Genomic DNA, 27,613 nt, shown 5'->3' on the forward strand with positions numbered 1-27,613 from the left:
AGAGAGATGGGGGGTGTTGTTGTTTATCTTGACATGCTCTACTCAGTCTTTAACGCTCGCATCACAATTAAGATGCTGCGGCTCATCAGCTATGTATACAAAACAGTTTTGCAAGCTGCACGAGCTCACAGGTGACGGGCACAAAAATAGATCCTGAGATGTGGTTTCTTGTAGGAAAATCTTAATGTCCACTAAATAGTCAGATAATACAGTGTGTGTGTGTGTGTGTGTGTGTGTGTGTGTGTGTGTGTGTGTGTGTGTGTGTGTGTGTGTGTGTGTGTGTGTGTGTGTGTGTGTGTGTGTGTGTGTGAAAATATGTGTGAGTCTTTCTCTGCACACATGTAAAAAGAAGCCACCAAGACAATCCTCAATTTTCTTATTTGATTTATTTGGAGCACAAAATATAATTACACCTTAAGATATACAAATCACGTTTGAACCATTTTTTGTACCGTTTCAGAGAAAGATGGCTTCAAAAAACATAATAATAAATTGCTAATATTTTTTTAAATAAATAAAATTAACCAAACTCTAAAAACAAATTTGCAAATGTCATCCACTCTTTGTTTTCACGTCCTGAGAATGAAGTTTGTGTTTTGATGACAGAAATGAATGAGTAAGACCAGCATGGTATGGATTAATGAACACCTAATACTTTTGAGCAGTTTGTGCTTTTATTTACTGTACTGCATAGAGACTAGAGACATGTACTGGGTTGAGACATTTCAAATGAAACAGTAAAATCTATGAGTTGTGAAAATATAAATAAAGAAAGTGGATTGAAATAATATCAGGGCATCGGTGTGACAAAGCATGCATTATAAGTGAAATAAAAAAGGATAAGGCTAACTATAACATGTTTCCTTTACACAAGGACAATAACCTTCTTTAGATCTGGGCATAACATTTAGATGTTGTTGTGCAAGAAGAAGACGTTTTTATTCCAAGAAAGTGTGTCAGAGTTTATTTTCTCCACCACAGAATCAATTCAAAATGATAATTTAGCAAATTAATTAGCAGTTGGTGAGAACTTCATTTGGAAAAAGACCACTTTATAAAAACACGTTTATATTATTCCCTAAACTACCTATAATAAGTTAAATTGCTTGTTCTTAAATAAATCAATATATGAATTCCTTTAGTAATAACCCTTGAGACAAAGAGTTCTCCCTTGTAAAACCGTAGAGATCAGAAACAAAAAATAAAGGGTCTATTTTTCTGGAATGTAAATTGTCTTCAAAACGTCTACTACAAAGAAACCTCTCGCTAACTCACAGACAGTGTACACACATGCCATTTCAGGTGTCCATACACAGACAAATAGCACCCTGCTTCTTGGAGCTGCAACATTACATCAGAATAGTCCGTCAGTGCTCTCACAGCGCGTCCTGTACGTCTCTGGCCGAGGTTGTTGGAAAAAATCAGATGCTGCATGTGACAGCGGGCCAGAGGTAAATACAGAAGCTGTTGATGCTTGAGTTTTCCTTTTGTTCCCTTTCAAAATGCAGATGCTTCATGATACACACATACATGGTCCGGCTGCCAGCTAAGGAGCTTTGTCTCTAGTTAATGTGCTCGGCCTCTGGAGTCGATGGCTGGTCTTTGGACATTTTGTACCTCGTCCCGTTAATCCAGCTGGATGGAGAAGGGACTAAGAAATGGCAGGGGGAGGCTGCGGAGGGACAGTTATACATGGATCAATTCTCCTTTCTCCCTTCCCTCTTTATGCCAAAAGATGGGCTAAGTGAAGCAGTGGTCTGGGGTAGATTTGGGAGGGTGCTTTGCTACATCAAGGGAACAACCAGGCCCGTCATCGCTGGAGAGAAAAAAATATACAAAATCTATGATTCTAATCAATCAGGTCTTGCATTATTGTACATCCAGCAACTTTTTTCTGTCTTGTTCAGTCAAAGCTTTGCGAGTGGTTAGTACAAGGGGGTTAGACTGCATTCGTGAGTTCAGACAGGGGGGTCAGATAGTGAGTCGGATGGCTACCTCTGAAGCTGTTCCCCCCTGAGGCGGGGCAGGCAGGGGAGGGGGAGCCCTGGGGCCTGAGGACGGGAGCAAAAGCACTCTTCTGTTTAGCAGCAGACGGGAAGGAGGAGAAAGGCAAGAGAGACGATGAAGAGCTGGAGCTTCCTGGTATAGTGGGGCTGGAGGGCATTACTGCAAAAGAGAGAGCAACGATTAGTCTCACGTTTGAATATCACAGTGGACTCAGAAATATATAGATCAGGATCAGGTCTTACTGTAGGGAGAGCCTGTGGGGGAGGCACTGCTGAAACCAGGAGAGCCAGGCACTCCTAGACTGGTCATGGGAACCGTCCCATAGCCTCCGGTCATCCCTCCGCCGCCATAGCCTGACTGCTGAGGGGTGGAGGCTGATGGGTAACCCCTTGGAGACAAGCTGCTGGAATTTCTAATGTAACCTGGAGGAATAATATAAAGTTCAGGTCAGTTCTGAGCTTCATTAGTGGAAAAAAAACCTTTATGATTTATAGTATGTCTCTTTTTGCTTACCTTGGCTGCTTTGCCCGTGATCTCCAATGCTGACGCCTAACTGAGAAGGATAGGAGCCCAGGCCCATGACGCTGCCGTGGGCCGGGGAGCTGGGCAGCGCCTGCAGCTGGCTGTGAGGACGGGGAACACTGTAGAGCGCCTCGGCGATGTCCGCGGCACGCTTCAGCAGCATGTCCTACAGGAGATACAACAACACAGGGAATTAGCAAAGGTTTGCAGAGTCATAGACCATGAAGAGGCCAGGTGATGTTCTTTTGAAAATCCCTAAAGGTGAGTATTTCCAAGAAGACCAATCAACTTTTTGGCAGCCGTCAAATCTCAAATGTTTAAGCTTCTTGACACTCAAAGCACTGAAAATGGTATCATCGATTCAGATCTGTATTATCTTGCTGAAATTAAGCCCTCTCATTATTCACTCTGATGGAGTACCTATCTCAAACAGGATTAAAATCCCTGCAAGTGAATTAATTAAATGAATGAACTAGTGGCTTTATGGAAAGTAGTAAGCTTTTTAAGAAAGGCATTCTTTGAAAAATGGTCATCAGCAATGCAGTGTATATACAATAAATACTGAATGGGCAAAAACATGCACTTGTGGTTTTTCGAATATCTGCATGTTTTATGTATATATTTAAGATATTGTATCAAAGTTTCTGCTGTTTACCTGATTACTGTGTGGATTTCCGTACAGGGCCTCTACAAGATCTGCTGCTCTCTTCAGGAGGATCTCCTGCAAAGAACATAACTTATAACATTAATATCAAGCTGTTTAAGGAGTCTAGCATAAATAGTGTCTTGAGAAATCATCAGGATGTATTTCCTATGAGAGCCTCTAACCTTGGCTAGTTTGTCTGGATCACCAGGATGTCGAGGAATGACCTTTTGAAGGCGCTGGAAACCGTAATCTATAGTTGGCTCATTTAGGGCTGAAATACGATAAAAAACAAACACATATTGAAAATCAAATCTGCAGTGAAGTTGATTTAAATGTCATGCTCAAAGACCCTGAAACAGTTAGGAATCTGTGAAGTCTAAACAAATACAGTGTGTTTTCTAAATACCTGTGTAGATGAAGCGTCCAGGTGCTCCCTTGCAGAACTGTTTGGATTTATAAGACAGTGTGACCTCAACGACCCCTGGGATGTGTCGAGGAGGAGTCTGGACACGGATAGCGTGCGGCGTGATCAGCTAAGAAAAAGAAAACAGCATGATTATTACCCCCCGTGCCTTGTAAATATTTAGGCTAACATAACACTGTGAAAAAAAGATTAATTTGTGTAGACTTCCCATAAATCATCTAAATAATGAGACAAGCCATATGCTATATATATCATTTCAAAATATGCTTCAGACTGTACCATCATTAGTGAGATGTTTTGGAGACAATTCCTACCTCACTCCACACGAGCATGCTGCCAAACACCACCTGCAGCCCGTCAAAGAAGTTCTCCCCGATGACGATGACCATCGCCCCGCCGGTGGTCCAGCCCTCACTGGGACTGATGGCTTTGATGCAGGGGGTGGCTGCACAGGAGAGCAAAGCAAGAGTCATTATCAGAGTTTTAATGCAGGATGAGCACCAAATGAAACATGAGTGGAAGGAGCATGCTTAATTTGTTTCAGTGGGAATGTGTGGAAAGTTCTCAGGCCCATCTTTAAAGTTAAAAGCAAATTTAATGACTACCCTCATATTATCTGGGTGGGTTTTTTTATACATCAATAACTTCATAGCGTGGTTAATCCATTACAAATACATCACATGAGCTGGGATCATATAGAACAGTAAAGAAGCTCCAGTGAAATATCATGTCCATATGCACAGTGATGTAAAAGTTGTTTTGTTAAATAATAATAATTGAAACAAAAATGTGTAAGGGGTATTATAATGTTGAGGCTGGCTGCTGTTGAGGTATTCGTAACCACTTTAATTTCTACTGGGAAGTTATTTGAATTATAGCAGTACAGTTTTAAATATAGTAACTAACTAAAAGTGTAAATGTAGTTTAGTAAAAAAGATCATCTCTATGAAATGATGTATTAAATAGTTAATTCACTTTTCACAGTACTCTTCAAAAAGGCAAATGTTTATTCATTTAGACAAAAATGTGAAATGTTAGCTTCTAAGTGGAGATGGATCAACTTTGCTTTATGTGAAGTCAAGTATTTCACTGATACAGTACTGACCTCAGTTAATGACCTCAGTAGCACCACTGGTTATGTTTTGATATATGACGGTGATTATAAGTGGACATTAAGCATCATCAGTACCTGCTGCTACAGTTAATACGATGTTTCTAAAAGTGAATCATGGTAGTAGAAATGTGTGAGAACAGATAGATGTTGTGTGACAGAGTGTTTTAGTGTCTCACCATATTCCATTGAATTCTCCGCAGACTCGCCTGGCTCCAACTTACGGGCCCTCCGGCCGTGTTTCGAGTTGTTGTGGACGAACATGTTGTCTGACACTGCCAGGATGTGACCGTCTACACTCACAGTGCTGGACAAGACCACCTGAAAGAAGACAGGAGGAAGATACATGAGTGTGTGTGCACAACTGAGACAGCATGCTGCGAGTCACACTCTCCGGTTACAACAGCAAAATCCCTGAGCGACAATTTGTTTCGGGTATGCAGGTGATAGTAATATTTCTCAATAGGTAATGTGACATCGCTGGGATCTTCACAACATGTCTGCATTCTGGTGATGACACTGCTCATACACCCCTCCACTCCTCCATCAGGTCTCCATATGGCCTCACACTGCCTCTTGCCTAACTTTTTGATTCATACAGCATGCAGCAGGCCCATCGCTGTCTCCTCCTGATCCTTCAATGACACCAAACATATGGACCAGATCTCCCATTTTTGCCGGCCGTTAAAGCAGAGGATGATATATTGTGGCCCTAATTTGATTTTCTGGCCGCAGCATGTGTGTCCCTTTCCACATCTGCCTTGCATGGATGACACATACAATTAATGAGAGGATACTTGAGGGGTTTTTCCGAAGTGATGCTCTATAAGTGATAATAAGTTTCTTTAAAAAACATGTTTATGAGAGTTAGCGGGAATGGGCCTTAGTGAGAATAAGTGATTTCCAATTGAATAGTAAATAGAACTATTTATAACGTGCTTTTCTTAAATAAAATCGGACTGTTAAGATAAAACCGTGCTCTCCCTTCGAAATAAACACATGGCAGTAATTTTGCAGGTGAAGGAACATGAGAAAGAAAAGGAGAAAAAAGCATATGTGCTATAGGCGGTGGAAAGGGAGGGGAACCTAAAGGAAAATAACTGTAAATTATCGATCAAGCAGCAGACTCCTGTCCAGCTCTGATCACCTTTTAACCCAGAGATGAGAGTCTTGGAGCGCCTGCATGCTCATAACTTCTCAGCATGTGTCACATCCCAGGAGTTAAAGCAAACACGGTGAAAGACGGAGGGAGCACGGAGAAGGGAAAGGGATGGAGGTTGTGCTGGGAGAAGGAGAATGCCAGACAGGGGCCGCTGGTGCTGAAAGACGGCAGAGGAAGTGGGCCGGGAGAGTCCCCTGTGACCACTTCCTGGGTCACGGAGCATGACCTCCTCCATCTGGAGCCAATCACTCAATTCCTGACAACTTCCTGAAACACCTCAACCTATTTCCTGCACCCCAGCACCCCAACGACCAAGTCTCCCACATATCTGACTTCTCTAGTTTGTCTTCCCGTCCCTCTGACTCCTTATTGATTTTTAACTTTCACCTCTAACTCCTTACATTGTCTTCCGATTCTTTAAGAGCTTTGCATTAGATGTAAACGCTACCTATAACAGACAAGAAATTGATTGTTGAATAATACATTTAAGATGGAACGGCATGAAGGGGGTATGTTTTGGTATACTGCAAACTATATTTCTTTAAAAGTTGATTCCTATACTCAGTCCGATATACCATCCCTCTTCTCACTCAAGCACATGCATTTTCGTACCTGAAATCTCCTCATGTCCCTTGGGTTTCCCGCCGTCTTCAGACAATTCTGGTTGCATTTCAGGAAAAACTTCAAGAAAAACCTGCAAAGGTAAATAAGAGGACACACGTTTGTACATCAGAAACTAAAAAAAAGCACATGAAAGAATTGTGTACAGGATTGTTTGCTACCTTTCCACACACTGGCAGTCAAAGAAGACATTAATTATTTGTGTATCTTGTGGATGGTGTGTGTGTATGTGTATCTACATGATTACAGCTCTGACATCAATGCCAGCTGTTTAGCTTAGAATTAGAGTCAATGTTATAACACTTTAAATCAAGGGATGAGAATTTGAAGCACAGTCCGGTGAAAAGCGCTGCTGTGTTTCAAAGTAAACTGGAGACAGTGATGTATGCCAGGGGACTCGGGGGACTGTGGTATCCCGCAATGCCGTATTTGAACCCCCACATGGGAATGGCCAGGAAATGAAGTGGAGACAACTACAGAGAAAGTGAAATGAGGAGGTGGAAAGAGGAAGGTATTGATAGAAGCACAGACACTGGTATGGACATGCATTTTGTTGTCAAGTATATGTGTCTCATTACGTATGTGAGTGTACTTTTGAGGGTGATAGGCTGTGGAGACTGAGAGAAGCTGAGAGAAAGCGGGGCGCTGATAGCCTCTGCTACACCAAAGAAAAAACGGAGAGGAAGGTGGAATAAATGGGAGCGAGATGGAGACTATACGGCGAGAGAGACTCCAAATCCCAGGTGTGCACAGCTCGGCAACACAGCCCGCTGCCATGGCAACGGAGCTCTGCCGCAATCCCAAAGTCCCAACGCTGAGAGGCAAGACAGCGATGGGAAAGAGTCGGAAACAACAAGCACATTCCATCACTGAAACGTAGCCAGGAGCCAGGCTTGGCATTGTGTGATGCAGAGATTTATATAAAAAGGGCCTCTTACATATGTATCTTACAATAGGAAGTATTTTTAATTCACTGTACAGCATTTAATTTAACATGCTGTTTTTAGCCCATCTTATTCTATTTTACTTGCACATAAGTCCTGCAACATTCTCTTGCACCATTTTATTCCTACTCTCTTTATTCTTGCACTATTTTGATTGCTTTTTTATTTGTTTTATGTCTTCTATATATTTATGTTGCATTGTTGGATGAGCCTTTGACTTTCCATAGCATATCTACACTGCGGCTGTGTTGAACCTTTGAGGTGCAAACGAGGCTGAGAAGATCCACACAAATCTCACGCTGAAGAGATATTAGGCAGAAGATGTGTATTAAATCAAAAGAAAAGACAAATGAGCCACAAAGCGATGAGGCACTGTGACAGAATTATGGCAATTGGCAAATAAATAGCCCTCAAACCAGATGTCCACTTCTCTGTGCACACAACACAACTTTGACGTGCCAATGGAAAACACATCCATACATGTTCCAATTAAACATACGACAACAGAGCTGGAGAAAAAGGCTGCAGAGGGAGGCAGTGGTTTTGGGCTGGTTAGCTCCAATGCCACCCACACTCTCTGCAAATATAAGTCATCTTAATGGAGAGCGGTTGTTTGGAGAGGAACTTCATATTGGCCCCACAGCCCAGAACCCTCCCATCGAATACTAATCTCTCCCTCATTCTGTCAGCTTTTACTCGCTTTTCTCCCATCACTCGCTCCACCTTCCTCCCTTGCGAACAGGACCTGGCTTTAAACAAGATCTCAGTTCCAACAGTGTGTCCAATATTTCTTGATTTGAGCTATTTCGTCGGAGGACAATCAATATTGTTGTTGGCAGAGGGCGGTTATAATTTATCAGCGAGAGACCTCCAACCTTAAAGCTGCGCTAGACCTCAGTTTTGGTTGGAAATATGTTAAAGTGCACATTTGTGCCTCTCCTATTTCCTTCTTTCTTTTCTTTCCTCATCAGTCTGACTTTTAACATCCTTCCATACATTTGCTCGTTATACACCCTGTCAGTATTAGTTTACCTCGATTTTAAATCAGAATATATACACTGCAGGAAACGTACAGTTTGTTTCCTTCCTCTGAAAAGGGACCACAGTCAGAAGTGTTCTGTTTCATTTTACTGCCTCCGTTGCTTGTATGTTTTATCCTGGGCAGTGGTTCATACATTATGGCTCCTTTTTAGAGGCTATAGCCTTCATTTACAAGTTGAGGTTAGTCAGCACAGGGTTTCACATTTTTGGTTTAATACCTTCGTCCATGGTCTGGCTGTGGTTTAGCCACAAGCGTTTCCTCGCCACTTGCTTGTCGGCCACTACATTTTAATCTAACCAGCAGTCATCATTCATTTGACTGACGGACATGATCAAACTTGCAGAGATGCCTCGGAGAGCTTACATCACAACCCTAATTGAGGGGTTGTCTACATCCATCTGAGGCTTTGTGCACTTTTTGAGGGTTCTTGACCTTGTTTGTTGACTTCTTCTCATCATTCCTTGTTTAGATGACACCAGATGCCTCACACACACAGAAACACACATTCACATGCATGCATGCACACTCTAATACACAGACACCCCCACCTTTGCCCCCCTCCCAAAAACCCATTGAGTCAACTTTTCACCCCCCTCAGTTCGGACGCACACAGCTGCAAATGCTGAAATTAAAGCGAGACATTGACGCATATATTAGCATGCATTAGCCGCTTCCCCCTGCCCACTTAACATGCAAATCTCCCAGCACCGTCGCCTCGCACCTTCTGCCACACATTCATTTGCTGAATTATAATTAGACTAATCTTGCATAATTAATAAGAAGTCGAGGACCCTCTGTTTTTTTATCCCCCCCTCTATTGTGGTTGCAAAAGTTTAATATTGCTGTTGTTTGTTTTTGTTTTGGTAATGTAATACACCCACACACCTCCCCATCCAGAGGGAAGATATGAGGAGAGCATGCAAAGAATTGGAGGTGATTTTCATGTCACAGGAAAATTGCAGAGAAAAGCCATTTCCCAAGAACTCCATTAGCTTAAGCGTTTCATATTTAATGTGTGCCTTTTTCTTTACATACCTTATACTGTTTGAAGCTGGTGTAAAATAGTGATTCTGTTTGATTAAGACACTGTAAGGTGAGTAATAAGTAACAAGTGGCAAATAAAGCCAATGGGAAACATGTTTAAACTAATAAACAGTTTTTAAATGTTGTCAATTTAGTAAAGCAAAACTATGATCATGAAACTCATTCTCCAATAACTGAAAAGGGCATTCAATAACTAACAAATGTGACACATGATAAGAGCTAACTGGTTGTTTGCAATGAATGACATATTTAGGAATTAAATGAATTTTACAGTGTGGCCAGGAATGGAGACAACGTTTTCTCTGCCGCAACATCTACCTCCAAAGACACACTTAAGACAGGAAACACAAACACAACATAGACCCACGTCTTAAACCTCGGGATCCATTTCCATTGTGGCTCCATGGGGAGTCTGTTTTTTGTATTCTCTGTCTTCACTTCTGCATCTCTGTCAAGGCCTCCAATCCCTTTTGTCTGCATCTGTTTCAGTTCCCAAGACTAAACACAGGCCTCTCAGTGAATGGCAGACATCCCAAAGGTGACAAAAATGCTTAACTTAAACTATTTAAACTTCCAATCAGCACGTCACGACACTAAAGACAAAAACAGCAATGCAGTTTTTGTAAATATTTCACCCCTGCAGTGTGGACCCTCGGTTTCACGTTTCTCAGTCCGTTGGGACATCTGTTACACATAAGTGTTACACATTGGGCTATACATATGGCCTTAATCATGCAATGAGCACCTAAGCAGCACAGGACCCCTAACAAAAATGTTCATAGGCATTCATCAGCACTAATCACTGTTGACATAAACTGCCTTTTCACATAGACATAAAACACATCGCCCTCTGTGCTGATTGTAAATGAAGGTTTACTGGTAGCAGCGGCTCTTGAAGAATGGGATGCATGAGTCTTTAACGCAGAGTTCAAGTTAGTTAGCTATGAAACTTTCTCCACTCATATTTTGCCTTCTTTTAGGTTACTGCACCAAAAGATGACACATTAATGCTTTAATAGAAAAATAAGGTTGGGGACATTTTACGGGAACAAATTGAGGAGAAAGAGGTTATCATAACTTTTGTTCAGCAGATGTGGATGCCCTGCTGCAGACTTAAGTAAAGAAGAGAGGTGAACACAGATAAAGAGCCTCATTCTCTTCATTTATGTAACCATTAAGCTCTCGTTGGCTTTTGATTGTGAGAAATAAGACGAAAAGAGCATTTGAGGAACAGAGAGTTGTAGAAGAGGGGAAAAAGAGGGAGAATGTTGTTGTCCTGTATTCAGGGCCATCACTCATCACACATCCCCTCCATCACCCCCTGCCTTCCACACTGAAAAAACAAAACAGTGTCCTGACATCGCGGTGGAGGGGAGCTGAGGGGAGGGCAGGGAGGGTGGGAGGAAAATTAGGAAACCAGATGTGAAGCATTAAAACATACTGACATGCTGAGGGCCTTCCTCTGCCACACTCACACACTGAGCGCACTAACTCATACAGCAGGCCCCGATACGTGCACGTATGCATATGTCACACGCCGGCTGTACAAACCACACACACATTCGATGCGTGATTTCACAGGAAAATACACAAAGACAAATACCGACTAGCAAGCAACCATGTGTGCATAATCAATCAAGCTAAATTATACACATTGGCAAAAAAGATGCCTCCAAAACAAATGTCTAACAGTCATTAGCTCGTACGTAGCTTACATTGCAAGCTTAATTATTTATAAAAACATGTACGTAACGGGATGAAAACATAATGCTCATGGCTATGTGCTAGGAATGGATAAACCAGTGTTGACCTAAGAATATTTCACGGCAAGGCACAAATCTACAGATGGGTCATCACGCATCAGTGTATGGATATGCATCCAATTAGTACATGTACGCAGGCCAAGGAACGGCTGGGGGGAGGGATGGAGGTGTTTTGTTTTCCTCTATGGGGAGAGCTATGTTTGGGGGATTGAGTGGTGAGTTGGGGGGGGGGGAGTAGTAATAAATACCCCTGGACCTGGGTCCCCTGGCAGACTGGAAGCTAGACTGGTCACCAGGGTTAACACCCGGGGCACATGACCTTTGACACTGCTAATGGGGCACAGAAAACCCTCCACGAACTGATACCCCCTCTGTCGCATACCACCACAGGACCTTTCACACCAGCTCCCTGTCCGACCCACCCTCCTCCTCCTCTCCTAAAACATACAGGGATATCTGTGGCATCAGCTTCCTCGCCTTTCACCAGGAAACGTCTCATAGCCAAACCGACTCCATGGTAGTCTTTGCTCACTTTTTTTATAACGGCTTGTATAACGCTCATCCAGTCGTCAGTCAACAGCTGCAGATTTTCCTACATTTTTACAAGATTGTGACAGTTGAAACCTCTTTCCACAAATGACTGGTCACCACATTACCATAATGTCTAATAGTATGTTAGGGACATCATTACTTATCCTGTATAACCAACCATCCGCACCCACATACTGACATGGACCTCAAACCAGCTAAGTACAAATCAGTGGCGGAAAAAGTATTCAGATATTTTACTTGAGTGAAAGTACAAATAGAATATATATTATTATCACTCCACTAAGTGAGGGGAAAAAGTACTGAAAATATCTATATCTTAAAATACAGCTAAAAGTTAGAATGAGTCCGTTTTGGTATAAAAATCTGAATCAGAGTTTCCAGCAAATATCAAATACATTATCTGAAGTAAAATGTGCAATATTGGAAAATAAAGTAGATGTATACAGTAGAGATAAATGGTAATATTGTCTTAGTATTCAGAGAATTGTTTGCTTAATCTGATAATTACTGATTTAGATGATCATTTTGCCAATGTTAGATAATATGTGGGCACAGCTTTTTGTGTGTTACATGTGAGCAATTCAGAACTTTGCCAAATAAAAGTATTGTAGAATAACATAACATTTATTAAATACATAATCGGAATAAGTATTAATCATTCAGCTAAAATGCAAATGCAAATGTCACATAACTGTATTAGGTAAGTTGAAAGCAATAATATTAAGTTAAATCTAATATTTTCTTATTTAAACTTGATATTATTGCTTTCAACTAACTAAATGCAGTTATGTGAAATCTGTTGACATAATACATTGAATAAAAGTGCTGCGCCGCACCATATAAAAGGCGTTTATATCCCTGTCTTGTTGATCAGCGCTAAGAGAAGAGAACGAGTGGTTAAATGGACTGTAAGTAGTTTAGGCAGACAGCGAGCACATGGGCTGAACTGGGCTCTTTATGAATTTGCCTGTTGGATTGGCTTTGCCCCTCCTGGCCTCTTCTCTCCGTTGCCTCCCAGGCTGGCTTCACCCCTGCAACCTCAACCCAAGCCCACCCCGCCTCTAAACTTGAGAACTGTGACAAAGCCAAACATTTAAACCACTAGTGCTGATTTATAGAGCTTGGTAGCGCTATAAAACCTTCAGGCTTGCCACCGCAAAAGTGAGTGAGGCACAGTAGAGCTGAGAGAAAAAGATGGCTGAGGCGAGGAAAGTGGAATGATGGGAAGAGTATACAAGAGGCACTCAAGTGTTTCAACGAGGTTTCTCCTGGGTGCTAAAGTGTTTTACTGCATAACATCTCGCAAGCTGCTAAATGTGCATCGCGACAATTTAAAATGAATTAATGTTTCCGTCTCCCAGGCTCGACCAAAACATAGATTGCATACAAAGCCTGGCCACATGGGACAACGGTCAGCCTGCCAAATAGATGGATATGGAGAGATATTCAAAGTCTGGAGAACATGAATTCACAACCAGGACGGGGAATAGAAGTCCCATCAGTGGCTTCACCTCTCCCAGCATGCTCGGCGTGTCCTGAGGGACGCAGATTCAAAAATATACTCTCGACTGTCGAATGGAGACACGGAGCACCCTGTACAGCTGAATAGATTTCAAACATACCAGAGGTCATCTGCAATACAGCAACACCAATCTTGCTTTTTCAATAGCCTTTCAATCAATCAGCCACTAATCAGATTTACCAATAACATGTGTGTATCAAAGCTCGACCCGAACCTCTCCCAGAGAAGAACAATGAATCTGGGATGGATGCCACCGAGAGGGAGAGGAGAGGAGAGAGAAGCAACAACAGAAGGAGAAGAGATGTCTTCTTAATTAGCCAGTAATGATAAGATCTGACAAACAACATCTGTTTCCAGAAAGAGAGAGAAGGGGGGGGCGACGGAGAGGGAGGGAGAGAGGGATAGGAAGGAGGACGAAAGAGAGAGAGAAGCAGCTGAGAAACCTGTGAAGCCTAGACAACAGGGACCTGCTTGTAAGAAAGTAAAGGGGGAGCGGAGGGGATGTGTAAGGGAGGGAACGCTGTGTAGCGTGACACAATAGAAGTACAGAGGATGGGAAGTATAGCAGAAGTGAGGGATAGACAGAAAGGGGAGAGAAATCTGACAGGGTTGAGGAAGTTGAAGAGCCAGGACGAATATGATAGACAGGGGGAGGAAAGCAGATCAAAATGAGAGAGGGAGATAGACAGACGTGAGAGAAGGTGAGCTGGATAATGGTGCTGCAGGAGGAGAGGAAGAACGTGTGAAGAGATGGGAATGGAATCACTCAGAAGTCCAGGGTGCTGTAATTTACTGTCCGTGGCTAATACACAGCAAATGTGTGGAGCCGAGGATCGGGAGAGGAGATGGGGAGCCGGGCGGCGGGAGGCTGGAGGGAGGCTGAGTGTTGGGGCTCTCAGCATGCCTGCTGGGAGCCTGTCAGCAGGCACATCACCCCCTGCCCTCAGACCTGACAGATTCATCAGGACCATCACACACACACACACACACACACACACACACACACACACACACACACACACACACACACACACACACACACACACACACACACACACACACACATACACACATGTATCCAAACTATTATAGGCATTTTTCTGTTTTGCTCAGATACTTTACTTGAGTGAAAGTACCAATATGATATAGTAAAGTGTTGTAAGCTATAGTAAGTTGTGTGTATAACCTTAAAACCATCCACACCCACATACTGTCATGGACCTCAATCCAGCCAAGTACAACACAGTGGTGGAGAATGTATTCTGATATTGTACTTGAGAAAAAATTACCAATACGATATAGTAACAACACTCCATTTAGTGGGCAAAAAAATATGCTGAGAATATCTTAAATTAAAATATGCACTATGCACCTAAAAGTCAGATGTAGTTTGTTTCGGTTTAAAGATCTTAATCTTCAAAGTTTGCAGCAACTATCGAAAAATGCTCTGAGGTCAAATGTGCAATATTCGACCCTGAAATATAGTAGATGTATACAGTAGAGATACATGGAAATACTGGCTTGCTATTCAGAATATTGTTTGCGGGAAAGGTTTTTTGTGTGTAGACACATTTTAACATGTGAGAAATTCCGAAGTTTGCCAAACTAAATAATTGTAGAATAACGTTTCAAAAATATTATAGGCTTTTTCCTGTTTTCCTTCAACTTTTCCTCCATGATGGGGAAAACACAACATCTGTTGCATTAAAGATTCAACTACAAAACACCAAATGATACGTCTGCTTTGCTTTAACTGTATATACTTTCTATCGTGCACTCAGTACCACATTCTTCTGTTAGAATAGTACTTTAAACGTGCAAATAAATAGTTAACTTAAGGATCCATTGTATGAAAACGGTATCTGCACAATATCATTGCCTTTTTCCATGTCCCACAGGAGGGATAACCATTGCCTCAAGCCTTAGCCAATAAGGATACTTAATCACATTTTATTTAAGAAATTCTGCAGATGTGTAAATATTAGTGTTGGGAAATGTTTTCCAAAAGGGAAAGGGTAGGAGAAATGTAACTCCTGGGAGAAATATAGTCCGTCCAGATTCTAGATAAAGAGACAAACAAACAAACAAGGTGGCTGGCGGGGCCGGCCCAGCACCAGGGGGCATTGTTAAGTCATTAGTGAAATTTAAGACTGATCCCCATCACACACACACACACACACACACACACACACACACACACACACAACACACACACACACACACACACACACACACACACACACACACACACACACACACACACACATGCACACACCCTAACAGCTCCACACACAGCGGCTAGAATCAAGCCAAAGAAAACAGCCCTTGTTCCTAAATACCACTGCTAACTGGCCTCTGACTCCACACCCACACACACATGAGATCCTGATACTGATACAAGATCCCCTTACAAATAAATGGCAAATGCAGGAATTTTAAATGAAAAATAAACATACAAACACACAACCACACAGCGCTCACTTGCCTGCGATCTGAAGTAGCTCTAAATCACACTAATCTGCCCCCTTCTGATCCTCTGAGTGGCCCTACTTAATCTCTACACCGCTCAACCAAAGGTGAACCCTATTAGTGGCCCAGACAAATGAGAGGGTTTTCCCCAGCCTCTCTGAGAGTGCGGGGCCTTTCAGAGTGCCATTGAGCTGCAACCCAAAACTTCTAATTTGCCTCCCATCCCACCAACTCTAAGAGCCCCCCTGGTGTTCCTCCACATTAGCCCATTGGTAGTCCATTCCCATTTCCTGTCAAAACATTTCTCCACCAGTCTCTGCTTCCGACTGCCCCCTCTGTAGGCTCCCTCAAAGAAAACAAACCAGGCCTATTCCTGGTGTCAAAGTTCAAGCCACAACAGCTAACACTGGCCGAAGCGGAGCAAAGGTGACCAAACATAAACTCGGCTCATAACCTACTACCCATTATACACTTCCTGTGCAGGATCTTCACATTTCAGTTGAGACCACATCGGAGAAAGCCCAACAAAAAGGTCCCTGAACTCATTTTCACCAGTCTAACTGAGTGAGTTTGAAGCAGTACCTGTCATTGAATTTGATATTCTAGACATTGCGTTTTCCCTCCCTGTCTGTCTTTGTGTCATTCTCTTCCTAGCATTGCCCCCAGGGGGGAGGCATCCCTGCGGTCCGGTGCCAGCTGCTCAGTGGTCCGGCCTGTGTGCCGCTCCGCTGTGTGAGGCGCTGTGCACTGGAGCCTCAGGCCCCTGTCGCCACGCTGCCTGGCCCCCCGCCTGAAGGGCTCGCTGACAGGGGGTCTGGGGGGACTGGACAGTACTACCCCAACAAGAGAGACCTGTGACAGCGGACTGATGGGACCAGTCTGTCTGACTCTCTTTCTCCGCACGTATGCAAGTTAATATGTGCATCAGTGTGATGTGGCAGATAGTGAGTGCAATTCAGAAACACAACCACCTGATCACAGTCTGCGGAGTGATCTCCAACTACTCAGTCTGCTTATAAAGAAACTTGAATCTTGAAACAATTTCCCAACTTGGGATAAATATAGTATCTATCTATCTATCTATCTATCTATCTATCTATATATCTATCTATCTATCTATCTATCTATCTATCTATCTATCTATCTATCTATCTATCTATCTATCTATCTATCTATCTATCTATCTATCTATCTATCTATCTATCTATCTATCTATCTATCTATCTATCTATCAGTCAATAGTATGCAGTTAAATGTATGGCGTCCGATAATTTGGAAGATATGAATTATAATTACACATAAAAACTCATGATCACAAGTGTCAAACATGGATTGCCAAATTGCCCAGATTACATGAAGACACTTCATGAAGTATCCTCCAATACGAGTCAGGATACGTTGTAATGCATTTTTAAATACTTATATAACAATTGCCAGATTCTTTTGAGACTGCATTATTGAGAATACAGTGGTTTCTCCGTCATGCTTATTTATCCAGTTCAATGAAAATGTCAGAAAGTGTCAGTTTGCAGCAACTTTGCCAAGATCATCTGCAGCTCTTTGCAGTGGCCAGGGACTCAAATGGAGGAAGAAAAAGCACCTCCTCCACATCCGCTGTTAGATGGATCACAGAGGACGAGAGCGATTCTCAACAGTTATTATCACAGACTGTTTATCCTTTTTTCAGTTACTTCTCACACAAAGTCCTCCTCACTGATGATTTCTCTAGTCCCCACATGCAGTTTCAGTCTAAATATATAAAAAGTCAATATATAAAACTGAAATTAATTTCACTGGATTTTCCCTATATCTTGGCTCCAAAGTGGCTAAAATACTTTACACGTTGTTTTGTTGAAATGTGATAACAAAGATAATGTGAGAACAGGTACAAGATGCCAGTATCAGCAGAGATCGCTACAGTATGAGTTCTTCTTCACAGCTAAAGTAGAATCTTGTACTGGGAGTATGAGAAACAATTTCTCTCAAACATAAAACTCTCAAGTGCATATATGATGACCTAACAGGGCGACTTGGCGGCAGTGCGTGAGTATGCATCTGGGAAAGGGGAGGAATTCGACCCCTGACACAGTCCAGCAAATGTTACTGCATTTATTTTTTGGCTGAAAGTTTAATGTTCTTTTCCCAAAGACTTCTATTTTTTGGGAGGGTTAAAGCTGAAGAATAAGTAGGCCGGTGTTCCCCTCTATTAGCAGTACAAGGATAAACTATCTGTCCTGTGAAAAAAGGCCATTTAGGGGCACAGAGGGAAGTTCCCTGCATCAAGTAGTGTAAGACTGGCAAGCAGGTGGACGGACTGACAACAGATGGTCAGACTGTCTCTCAGACACCACAGACATTTACATACACCAAAAAATTATATCTGAATAGTTTATTGTCAAACTGTCCAGACAGTGTTAATCCGTAAAGAACTATAAAAAAAAGACGGAGTTTTACTGCACTGCAGGACTGAGTCTCTGTGTGTGCCTGTGTCTCTGTATGTTACCATACTGGGAGATGTCTCTTTTCAGGAAAAAATAGGTTAACATCAGCATAAGGAATTAACTTAATAACTGCAAAAATAAACATTAAGCTGGGGAATTCTGTAATTGAGCTGAAACTAAAGTGATCTACACATCGATTAGGACTGAAGAACAAAACAAAATCCTGCACTGACTACTTGAAAACAAAGCTGTGGTACATGCACATAACTAGAACCAAGACTACAAACAGATCAATACAACCCACAACCTAAGATTAAGAGTAATGGATTCCTCTTGGAGCTGAGCATCTGAAGTCAAGCCCAGGACCACTAATCATTGTTCAAATAGTAAAATGATCAACTCAGAGAGCAAACATGAAACTGAAATAAAGCACAAAAACGATGGTAATTGCACTCCAGATGGAGGTTTTGTTTTTTAGTGCAGTATTCAAAAAATCACAGGCTGATGTGCACGAGTATGCATGAGTCTTTGTGAGCTCATCTTGAGTCGAGGGGAGGGGAGAGCCATATTGACAACATCGGAAAATTCTTATTGATTATTCTTCTTTTCTCTGAGCACCGGCTTGTTAAAAAAGACCCCTCTTGGAAACACGATCAATTAGTGAGATAGTGCTTGCCATTGATCACCCCCTATCCACCCCCCACCTCACAAGGCCTTACTATGGAGCCCTCCACACACTCCTTATGACCAACTATTGATCCCAGCTTCTTAGCCAAATATAAAAGCACGCACACTCACACTGAGCACCGACCCCTTACATACAAACCACACAGTCTAATACTAATACTGACATCTGCTTGTCTCCATTGTAAACCCATGGTTCTCTCATAAATACAGAGGCCAGCTTTGGCCCAGAACCAATATAGTTTCTCTGAGGTCAGGGGTCAGCATGGCAATAATGCCGCCATTAACAGATCCGCCTGGGTTAAAACTTCTCAGAGGAGAAAAGCTTTACGGTGTGAATGCAACAAAGATTGGTGGGAAATATTGGTTTTATACATAGGACCTATTTTTCATTTAAGTTGGTGCAAGGTTTTAGCATGGGCCAAGTAAGAACCCAATCAATTTTAGAGGAGATCCACACCAGGGACACATTATTTTTCATCTATGAAAAGGGCCCTGCTGGAGGTCTGCGCTCTCTGACTGGCTTTCCACTATTTTTCAGTAGATTAAAAAATCTGTTGCTGATTTAGTCATCAAACTTAGTTTAAACTGAAACATTTCATTTGGGGAGGCAAAACCAGCTTTTTTGGCTTGATAAAAATAAAATACACAATCAATCAAAAATAGTCATTAAATTCTCCAATAATCAAAAAAATGTATCCACTAATTGGTTCTGCAATAAAATAACATCTCAGAGCTGCCATAAAAAACAAAAATATCACAGCTAAATATAAATATTTTACTCCAAAATAGAAAATTAATAAAAGCTTTGACTGCATGAGTTTGCGGAGTTAGTGAAGATGTATGGTGATGACCCCAGAGGAATCAATCTATCTATCTGTCTATTGATCGATCATCAAACCAATCAGTGAACATGTCAGTCCATCAGCCAAAGATAAGACACTCTGCAAACAGAGAAGTCGCATCAGGCCTGTGAGCGTAGCAGTTCAACAATGTTAAGATTGGATGATTGTAAAACTATTAGACACAGCAGGCAGCGGGGCATTAGATCATTCTTCCCTATTGGCAACTTAAGAGTCATCTCTTTGTCAACGACTGCCCTTGCCCTCTTCATCCCTCGGTCCCTCCACCCTCAATCCCTTCACCCCTCCCTATGGATCAGCTGTGATCTCCTCTCTCTCCTTTCACTCAAATCAGGATTAGGGAGAAGAGGAGGTGGAGGGGTGCAGCAGCAGCAGCAGGAGAAGGGGGGGGCAGAAAACTGAAACAATATGGAAAGGAGATTAGAAAAGAGGGGGTTCGGGCCGTTTGGGGAATTGCAAACTCCCTTGTGCTTGGGTAGGTGTCCTAATGACACCGCCTAATTATGGCAAAATTAGACAGGCTAAAGGGGGGGGGGGGTGGTTGTGGTGGAGGAGAACGTAACGTGAGGGGGAAAGAAGAGGAGCGGGGGAATTAAGCAATGGGGAGTAAAGAAGTAAGCGCACAGTAGGTGCATGTGAGAGCGAATAGAGAGAACAAGAGGGGTGTGCAGAAGTACAGATATAGAGGTAAGGCAAGGAGGAAGGGAGCGGGGTTGAGTGAAAGAGAAAACAGGAAGAAAAGGGGTAGAAAGCAGTGGCTGGGCGATAGCAGCGAGTGGGCCCCAGCACGCTGCATGTTAATTGGAGAACAGGTGTTGGGGCTGGGAGCAGGAGGCTGATTACTGGAGCCACAGAAACAGACCTACACACACACACACACACACACACACACATGAATAATTTAAAACCCATGCAGTGACTAGGGAAAAAAGGTCAAAGCAGGGGTCACCAAGACACACAGACAATCGGACTATACATCCATATACATCCATAAATAAACATGCAGTGGTCGTCTCACACACACATGAAAATATACATCCGTTTGTGTGCACTCAAACAGCATATACATGCTCTGAACACACACACACATCTGTCGATTTCTTTTTACTTTTTCAGTGTGTGGAGTACATGCATACAGTTAAAAGAGAGGGATAAGTTGGGATAAAAGGGCACAAAAGCCACTTAAGAGTTCCATTGGCTTATCAGAAATTAACTGGCTGCTTATAGGCTGCTCCCTGAGGAGAGGATTTCACAGGCCAGTCAAGAGAGAGAACCCCCATCAGGACGGGATATGCCCAGTGTGATTAGAGAGTACAGTAGGTCAATGATTCCATTTAAATCAATCCTCACACCAGCCTGCACACACACACACACACACACACACACACACACACACACACACACACACAGAGTCAACGAGTTATAGATAGCGCTTTCTTCAACACCCCACCGTCAAACAACACATTTTAAAATGTAGCCATGTAAGGAGGAAGTACAAAAGGGTTGCAGAGGGGGTTATTGGGAGTGTAATGTGCTACAGTAAATGAGAAAAGCAGCTGCTCTAAGATATTCTGGGAAAATTCAAAAGACAACAGCTCGATTTTTTCCGTTATATGAAAACTATCTTCAGCAGAGATCCTTTGAGACACACTGTCAACAGCCAGCCAGCTTGAACTGAGGAGGGGGAAGAAAAGGGTCCTTGACGTATATGAAGTGAGTGTTTTCTAGACAGACGATTGTAGGGAAGAAGCGATAGAAATACGAAGGAAAAGAGATGAAGGTTGCGTTTATGACATCACATAGAAAGTATTTCACATGAGGTGTGCTTATGAGCATTCATCACACTGGTATAGGCCGACACGGGACCTCTGAAATCCCTCGGACGTGAAGGCCCTCACACACGCTGATTACTGCGGGGGTCATCTGCCTTTAAGCCTGATAACTGGCTGTCATGGTGAACATTGACTACATGTGTGCGCCTGTCTGGTGGTCCACATGATCCACATGCTTCTGATGAAAAGAAACCTGCGCTTATAGGCCGGTTTCAGGTGCAATGTCAGCAGTCAAAGGTAATGAATGATCGAACTGAAACAGCAGGTGAAGATCAACAGATAAACACAAAGCTGAAGAGAGGGGGACACATGGGAGACAGACATGGATGCAGATACTTTACACTTGCCTTGCATTAATGCAGTGTAAACTGACATGGCAGAAACACTTGTTGTAAATATTCATTTCAAGGTGATGCATGCATGCATATATTAATATGGATATGTGAAATACACACACAAACATTAACACCACTACATACATATATCCAGCCCACACATCTGTACATGCATGTGCTTTATAGCCACTCCTCTCACTGGTTTGTGTAAATGCAACAGCTGATTGGTGGAGTCTCATTTCAACAACCTTCACATCAAGCTGTGATCTCTCTTATTCTCCTTCATTCTGCTTCGATGTCATGGTGTGGGTGCATATATACAAAGAAGGGTGACCCGAGCATTTAGTATGAAGAGGTGCTTGTTATGGGACGTGGTTTGATCTCATTACCTGTCAATGATGACTGGGTCAGAGGGCGTCTCGTTTCGGTTGCCACAACTCTTCTTCTCACAACAGCGGCTGAGTAGGAAGTTAAGGGAGACAGAAAGGAGGACAAAGTCAGTTGAGGAAGAAAAAAACAAATTAAACAGGAGGAGACATCATTTGTCTGGCCCTTCCACATCCACAGGCCCAGACTACTTTGCCCCGCAGTCGGCCATGATCCAGGAGCAAACAAAAGAGGCATGAGAGGGGAGGGGGAGAATAGACAAAAGAAGAAAAGAGGAAGAAAAGGTACAACAACACACCCTACAAACAGTGAGAGACCATTCAAAAGTGAAAAGCCAGCCAGGCAATCTGTCACATTGATTTGGAAATCAAACTCAACCCCCACGCTGCCTCGCACACACACACACACACACACACACACACACACACACACACACACACACAACACACACACACACACACACACACACACACACACACACAACACACCACACACACACACACACACACACACACACACACACACACACACACACACACACACACACACACACCGTCCCACAACATCCTACCATTCGTCAGCAGTCCTGTCCGAGGAGCCTGCTGGCCACCCAGTCCCCCCTCCCCAAAGTCCCCTTCACTGCATAACAAAAGTGCCCCCACCCCTAACCATCTGCCACCCCTACACCTCGCCTCACCCCTCTCGTGTCCCAGCTTGGCCCTGCCCTGCCCCCCTCCCCCCGCCCCCCTGTCAGACGGCCTCACTCCCCAGCTGTGACGCTTGCCCTCTGCCTCTTCGGCTCTGTTATTAGCCAGCTGTGAGTCACATTCGGGCATCTGCTGGCTACACAATGGCAAAGCCCACTCTGTCTTAGCCCCTCTCCCCCGTGTCCCAGCCCCCTATCCTTCCCCCTGCTGCCCTCCAATCCTGGGTCACTGCCCCACTTCCACACCGCTCTCTCCAGCTTTTTCTCCATCCATAACCCCGTGATCACCTATTTTCTTCTCCACCAAACACTAACCAAAACCTTCTGGTCCCTGAAGCTCTTTAAAGGGCTGGGACTCTTTAAACTCACTTCATAACGACTCTGTATAACACTGGCTGTGACACTGGAACTATAGCACTGACTGACAAAGTTCAGACATGGTGTATAGGCTGAACAGCAGTGTTAAGGTTACATTTCGATGAGGGAAAGGCAGAATATTTCCCAAAAGAGTATGTGCTGCTGTTAGCTGTGGGGTGTCTGCAACACTCGAGGCTACAGAGTGAGAAGATCCAGGAAGAACCAGGAGCTGGCCGGGGACATGCTGTGTTACAGCAGAAATCTGTGGGGGGTTACCACTGTAACAAGGATGATGACAGACAGGCTAGACTTATAGTTCAACCACATTCTAGTTTTCAAAAAAATGGAGAGCCCCAAGCGCCGTCCCAAAACTACATTTCAAGCTGGCTGAAACAAAATAGAGTGAAGGAGAGGAATGGATATTTGGATTTCGTCCCTGTGGATGAAGGTTAAACAAGTGTGTGTGTGTGTGTGTGTGTGTGTGTGTGTGTGTGTGTGTGTGTGTGTGTGTGTGTGTGTGTGTGTGTGTGTGTGTGTGTGTGTGTGTGTGTGTGTGTGTGTGTGTGTGTGTGTGTGTGTGTGTGTGTGTGTGTGTGTGTGTGTGTGTGTGTGTGTGTCTAAGACTCACCTGCACATAACCTCATGTGTGAGCAGAACTCTGCACATTTCTGGATTCTTGTTTTGTCCCTCATACGCTATTGGCTGAGAGAAGGACAGAAGTAATAGGACACATTAAGTTTCAAGTAGACCAAGTTAGACTCTTATTTCAATAGTTTGGAATAAAATAAAGTTTACAAACCTGTTTAGTGACAGAGTCAATAAGTCGTGCATACAGATCCTGCTCTGTGCGGACCCCTGCAAAAAGAAAATCAGTTGTTATCAACGGCTTTCACAAGTCATTTTAGATATGGCAGAGATTGTACTGGTATTATAATCTCTTGTCCTAAATGCTTTAGTAAAAATGGAAACTGGGAGTCAATGGAAGATTGAGAAGCAACCAAAACTGCACTCACAATCCTAAACCTGCTCTGACCTTTGAATAAAAAAAGTACATAAAACTGAAGCTTCTCAAAATAAAATGGAATGATTTATGGCATCAATCTTTTTTTATCTCAAACTCTGGACTAGCGCTCAGAAAAAGCATTGAACTCGGTCCAGCTAAACATGGAGGAATAAGATTGGCTTGCTGTTCATATTTTCTCTGATGGTTTCTGAGGGGATTGAGAGTTATTTGATGTATGATGATTATCAGTCATGTTCGGCTTTGAGGCCAGAATTTACGAGCACATTCTCACGGTTTGTCAAACGGTTTGTTTTTTGTTATTTCTCAGTTAACTTCTTGACTTATTCCCAAGTTAACACGACCGGATACTAGCTGGTATGTTACCTGTCATACACCAACAAGTAAAAAAGCACCTGATCAGTCAGTGAAGGGATTTCATAGTTGACTGTATGACTTTTTTTCTCGTTTCTTTGTAAATCGGGTGTGTCTCTGAGTGAGATACACCTGAACCCTCCGGATGATTCCAAACCTCCGCTGTAAGTCTCAGAAGATACAGAAACGACATGTAATGAATGGCTTCTTAAGACATGAACGCATTACCCACGTTATTTTTTGTGACTTTGGAGAATATTGCTTTCAAAATGTGTTCCTCTCATCAAAGTCTCGATTGAGATGCCTTTGATATCGCTTGGGGGAAGGGGATGAGAGGAGGGGATGCAGAGGAAATGCTTTTGGTGTGCTTGTACATGTGTGTGCGTGTGTGTATGGTGGGTGTGTGTGTGTGTGCGTGTGTGTATGTTGGGTGTATAAGGGGGTTGCTCTGGAACATGTCTTTTATCTTCTCTCCCATGGGTGCTCCTGCGATGGCAGAGTAGGGGCAGCAGTGGCTCATGGGAACCGAGTTTCTCTGCGGATCCCCCGATCTGATGTGAAAGCACTACGGGGGGTTGGAGTAGTTGGAGGGAATATGGGGGGTGTTGGAGTGGGGGGGGAAACATGTACCTCATCTCCCCATACATGCACCCAGAAGTGGCTCCTCGCAGAGCTGAACGATGAATTGTACAAACCCAGTGATTAGAGGATGAGGGGAAGGTAATTGATGAGCTCAGAGAGGAGAGGAGAGGATGTGGAGGAAGATTACTTAAGTGGAAAGGTGTGTGTCAGGTTAGCCCTGACGGTGTCAACTCCTGTAGAGACAAATTAGACAGTGCAAAAGATCCTACATATACTCTGAGATCTCTGGTTTGACTCACCGTTGCTGTAGAGCAGCTGCAGCTTGTAGTGCGTGCCGTTGTTGGTTTTCTCCCCTGTCTGTTCCTTAGAAAGGGACAGACACACAGACATGCCGTTAAGCACATGTGAGGCACAGATAAGTACAGCTGAGCATCCTCACACAGTGTTAAGCACAGCGAGTCTCTCCTAATCCTGTAGCTCGCCCTTCCCTGACAGCAGCACTGAGATCAGAGGGTTGTAGGCTCAAAGCCCATGTGGGACCTTTCGTTGTGTTTGAGAGCTGAGCGCTTAACCTTGAGCCGGATGTTCTTTGTAGAGGTTGAACTATCATGTCTGATGCAAACTCCTAAAACCCTAAGATCAAATGCAGAGGTCCTCCTCGCAACGAGGTAGCCCCGCCATGGTTATATGTGTGCGTGTGTGTGCAAAGTGTGGAAAGTACTGTATGTGAGACTGAGCAGCAGTCGACCTTGACAGAAAAACTTCCTTTCCGCTATCCCTCCCTCCCCCAGGCTCTCCACTAGCCTCTCGCTTCTTCCTTCTCTCCCTCTCTCTGTCTCTTGTTCCCCCTCTTTCTTTCTCTTCTTCTACCTCTACTGGTCTTTCTAAGTGGTCTCAAAGGAATGCTCTCTGGTCCAATAACCCAGGAGGCTGGCATCACGAAGACGAGTGCGAGGGTGGAGGAGAGAGACCGAGAAGGTTGGGGAAGTGGAGAAAGTGGGAGACAGTTGCAAGGTGGAAGAAGAAGTAGGGGAAATTAAGATGCATGAAGATAAGTTGGGAAGTAACAGAGCTCCAAATAATATCAAACTTAATAAAGTGAGATTGAGGCTGGGAGATAGATGGATGCCTAGCTTCATAAGTTTTGTGAATATACACAGAGGAACATTTATTTCGCCCTGCCATCATTCTACCTTTGCATAATTACAAAGCAAAAACAGATGCCAGGTTAACCATGCAGAAAATGAACTCCTCCACTGCCGTCATATTACTATACGCTGGCCTGGGTGGCACAAAGGGAGCACGCTGACAGCTTTAAGCCCTGGTGTTAGCACTGCCGCCCTCTCCCTCCCTCCCTGCCCATGAAATTCATAGTAAAACTATGTTTGAACTTCAGCTGACAGGACAGTGTCCTCTTGTCTTTCTCACGGGGGAGATGTGTTGCCAGTTTAGCAGGCTCTGGCACCACAAGGCAGAAACATCCATCAACACCAGGCATAAGGCTCTCACTGCAGGCTCTTTCTAACGCTGTCTCCACACTGCACTCTTCCTTATTTTGGTCCTGTCCAACCTGAGGAATCCAGCTCACCCCCACAGCAGTATTTAGAGTATGGCAGGGGGGGGGGAAGGAAAAGAGACTTTGATGATTAGTTCACTGTATAACTTAACAGGAGCAAGCATAATTTGCATTTTTAAAAGTAGTGATGTCCTCCTAATGAGGCAAGCTGCTAATTAGTCATTAGATATTCTTTTTCAATCCCACATCATCAGCTCATTGAGGGAAGAGCTTGTGTAAACACGTAGCCGTCAGCTGTTCGATATGCTTGGCTATACTGGGGATGGGGAAGATCAAGTTGAGCACCTGGTTACAGCTGAAATAGGCTTTAACTAATACAATCTGTGGCTGTTTTTTATACGATGCTGCTTCAGATTTATGGTTTGGGGTTTAAAATAACTGTGTAGATGATGAAATGAATTGATTACATCCCAAAATAATAGTCATTAAGACAGACAGGAATCCAGAAACATTAACACACCTTGTCATGCTCAACAAAGTCCACAAACGAAGTCCTCTCCACCTCCACAGGTTGGCCGTGTCTGTCATAGAGCGCCAGGACAAAGTGGAAGAAGTTGGACTTGCGGAGATTTGAGGGCGGCTGCTTCTCAAAGTGAGCTCTTGACAAAGCTACTCCACTGAGGACAAAACAGGGAGAGACAGTCAG

At 43.3% G+C, this 27,613-nt stretch overlaps 1 protein-coding gene across 9 annotated transcripts in view; it reads right to left on the minus strand.

The window, feature by feature from the left end:
* Positions 1-416: 416 nt before the first annotated feature.
* The window catches only part of ebf2 (EBF transcription factor 2), a 29,028-nt gene continuing 1,831 nt past the window's right edge, over positions 417-27,613 (minus strand). Inside the window, exons 2-17 of one of the 9 annotated variants that reach the window (XM_034148659.1) lie at positions 27,428-27,584; positions 25,691-25,754; positions 24,234-24,289; positions 24,063-24,136; positions 22,374-22,442; positions 6,485-6,566; positions 4,890-5,031; positions 4,789-4,791; positions 3,914-4,044; positions 3,582-3,708; positions 3,358-3,446; positions 3,185-3,250; positions 2,521-2,695; positions 2,250-2,429; positions 1,996-2,166; positions 417-1,816 (exon numbers count right to left, since the gene is read on the minus strand). In XM_034148659.1, the coding sequence (XP_034004550.1) occupies positions 1,785-1,816; positions 1,996-2,166; positions 2,250-2,429; positions 2,521-2,695; positions 3,185-3,250; positions 3,358-3,446; positions 3,582-3,708; positions 3,914-4,044; positions 4,789-4,791; positions 4,890-5,031; positions 6,485-6,566; positions 22,374-22,442; positions 24,063-24,136; positions 24,234-24,289; positions 25,691-25,754; positions 27,428-27,584 (1,618 nt within the window). In that variant the 3' untranslated portion in view covers positions 417-1,784. Of the gene's footprint in view, positions 1,817-1,939; positions 2,167-2,249; positions 2,430-2,520; positions 2,696-3,184; positions 3,251-3,357; positions 3,447-3,581; positions 3,709-3,913; positions 4,049-4,788; positions 4,792-4,889; positions 5,032-6,484; positions 6,567-22,373; positions 22,443-24,062; positions 24,137-24,233; positions 24,290-25,690; positions 25,755-27,427; positions 27,585-27,613 lie in introns of those variants that run through there. The other 8 variants (XM_034148658.1, XM_034148660.1, XM_034148664.1 and 5 more) reach the window with 8 other exon arrangements.

This window comes from Trematomus bernacchii, unplaced genomic scaffold (assembly GCF_902827165.1).
Source record: "Trematomus bernacchii unplaced genomic scaffold, fTreBer1.1, whole genome shotgun sequence".
NCBI lineage: Eukaryota > Metazoa > Chordata > Actinopteri > Perciformes > Nototheniidae > Trematomus > Trematomus bernacchii.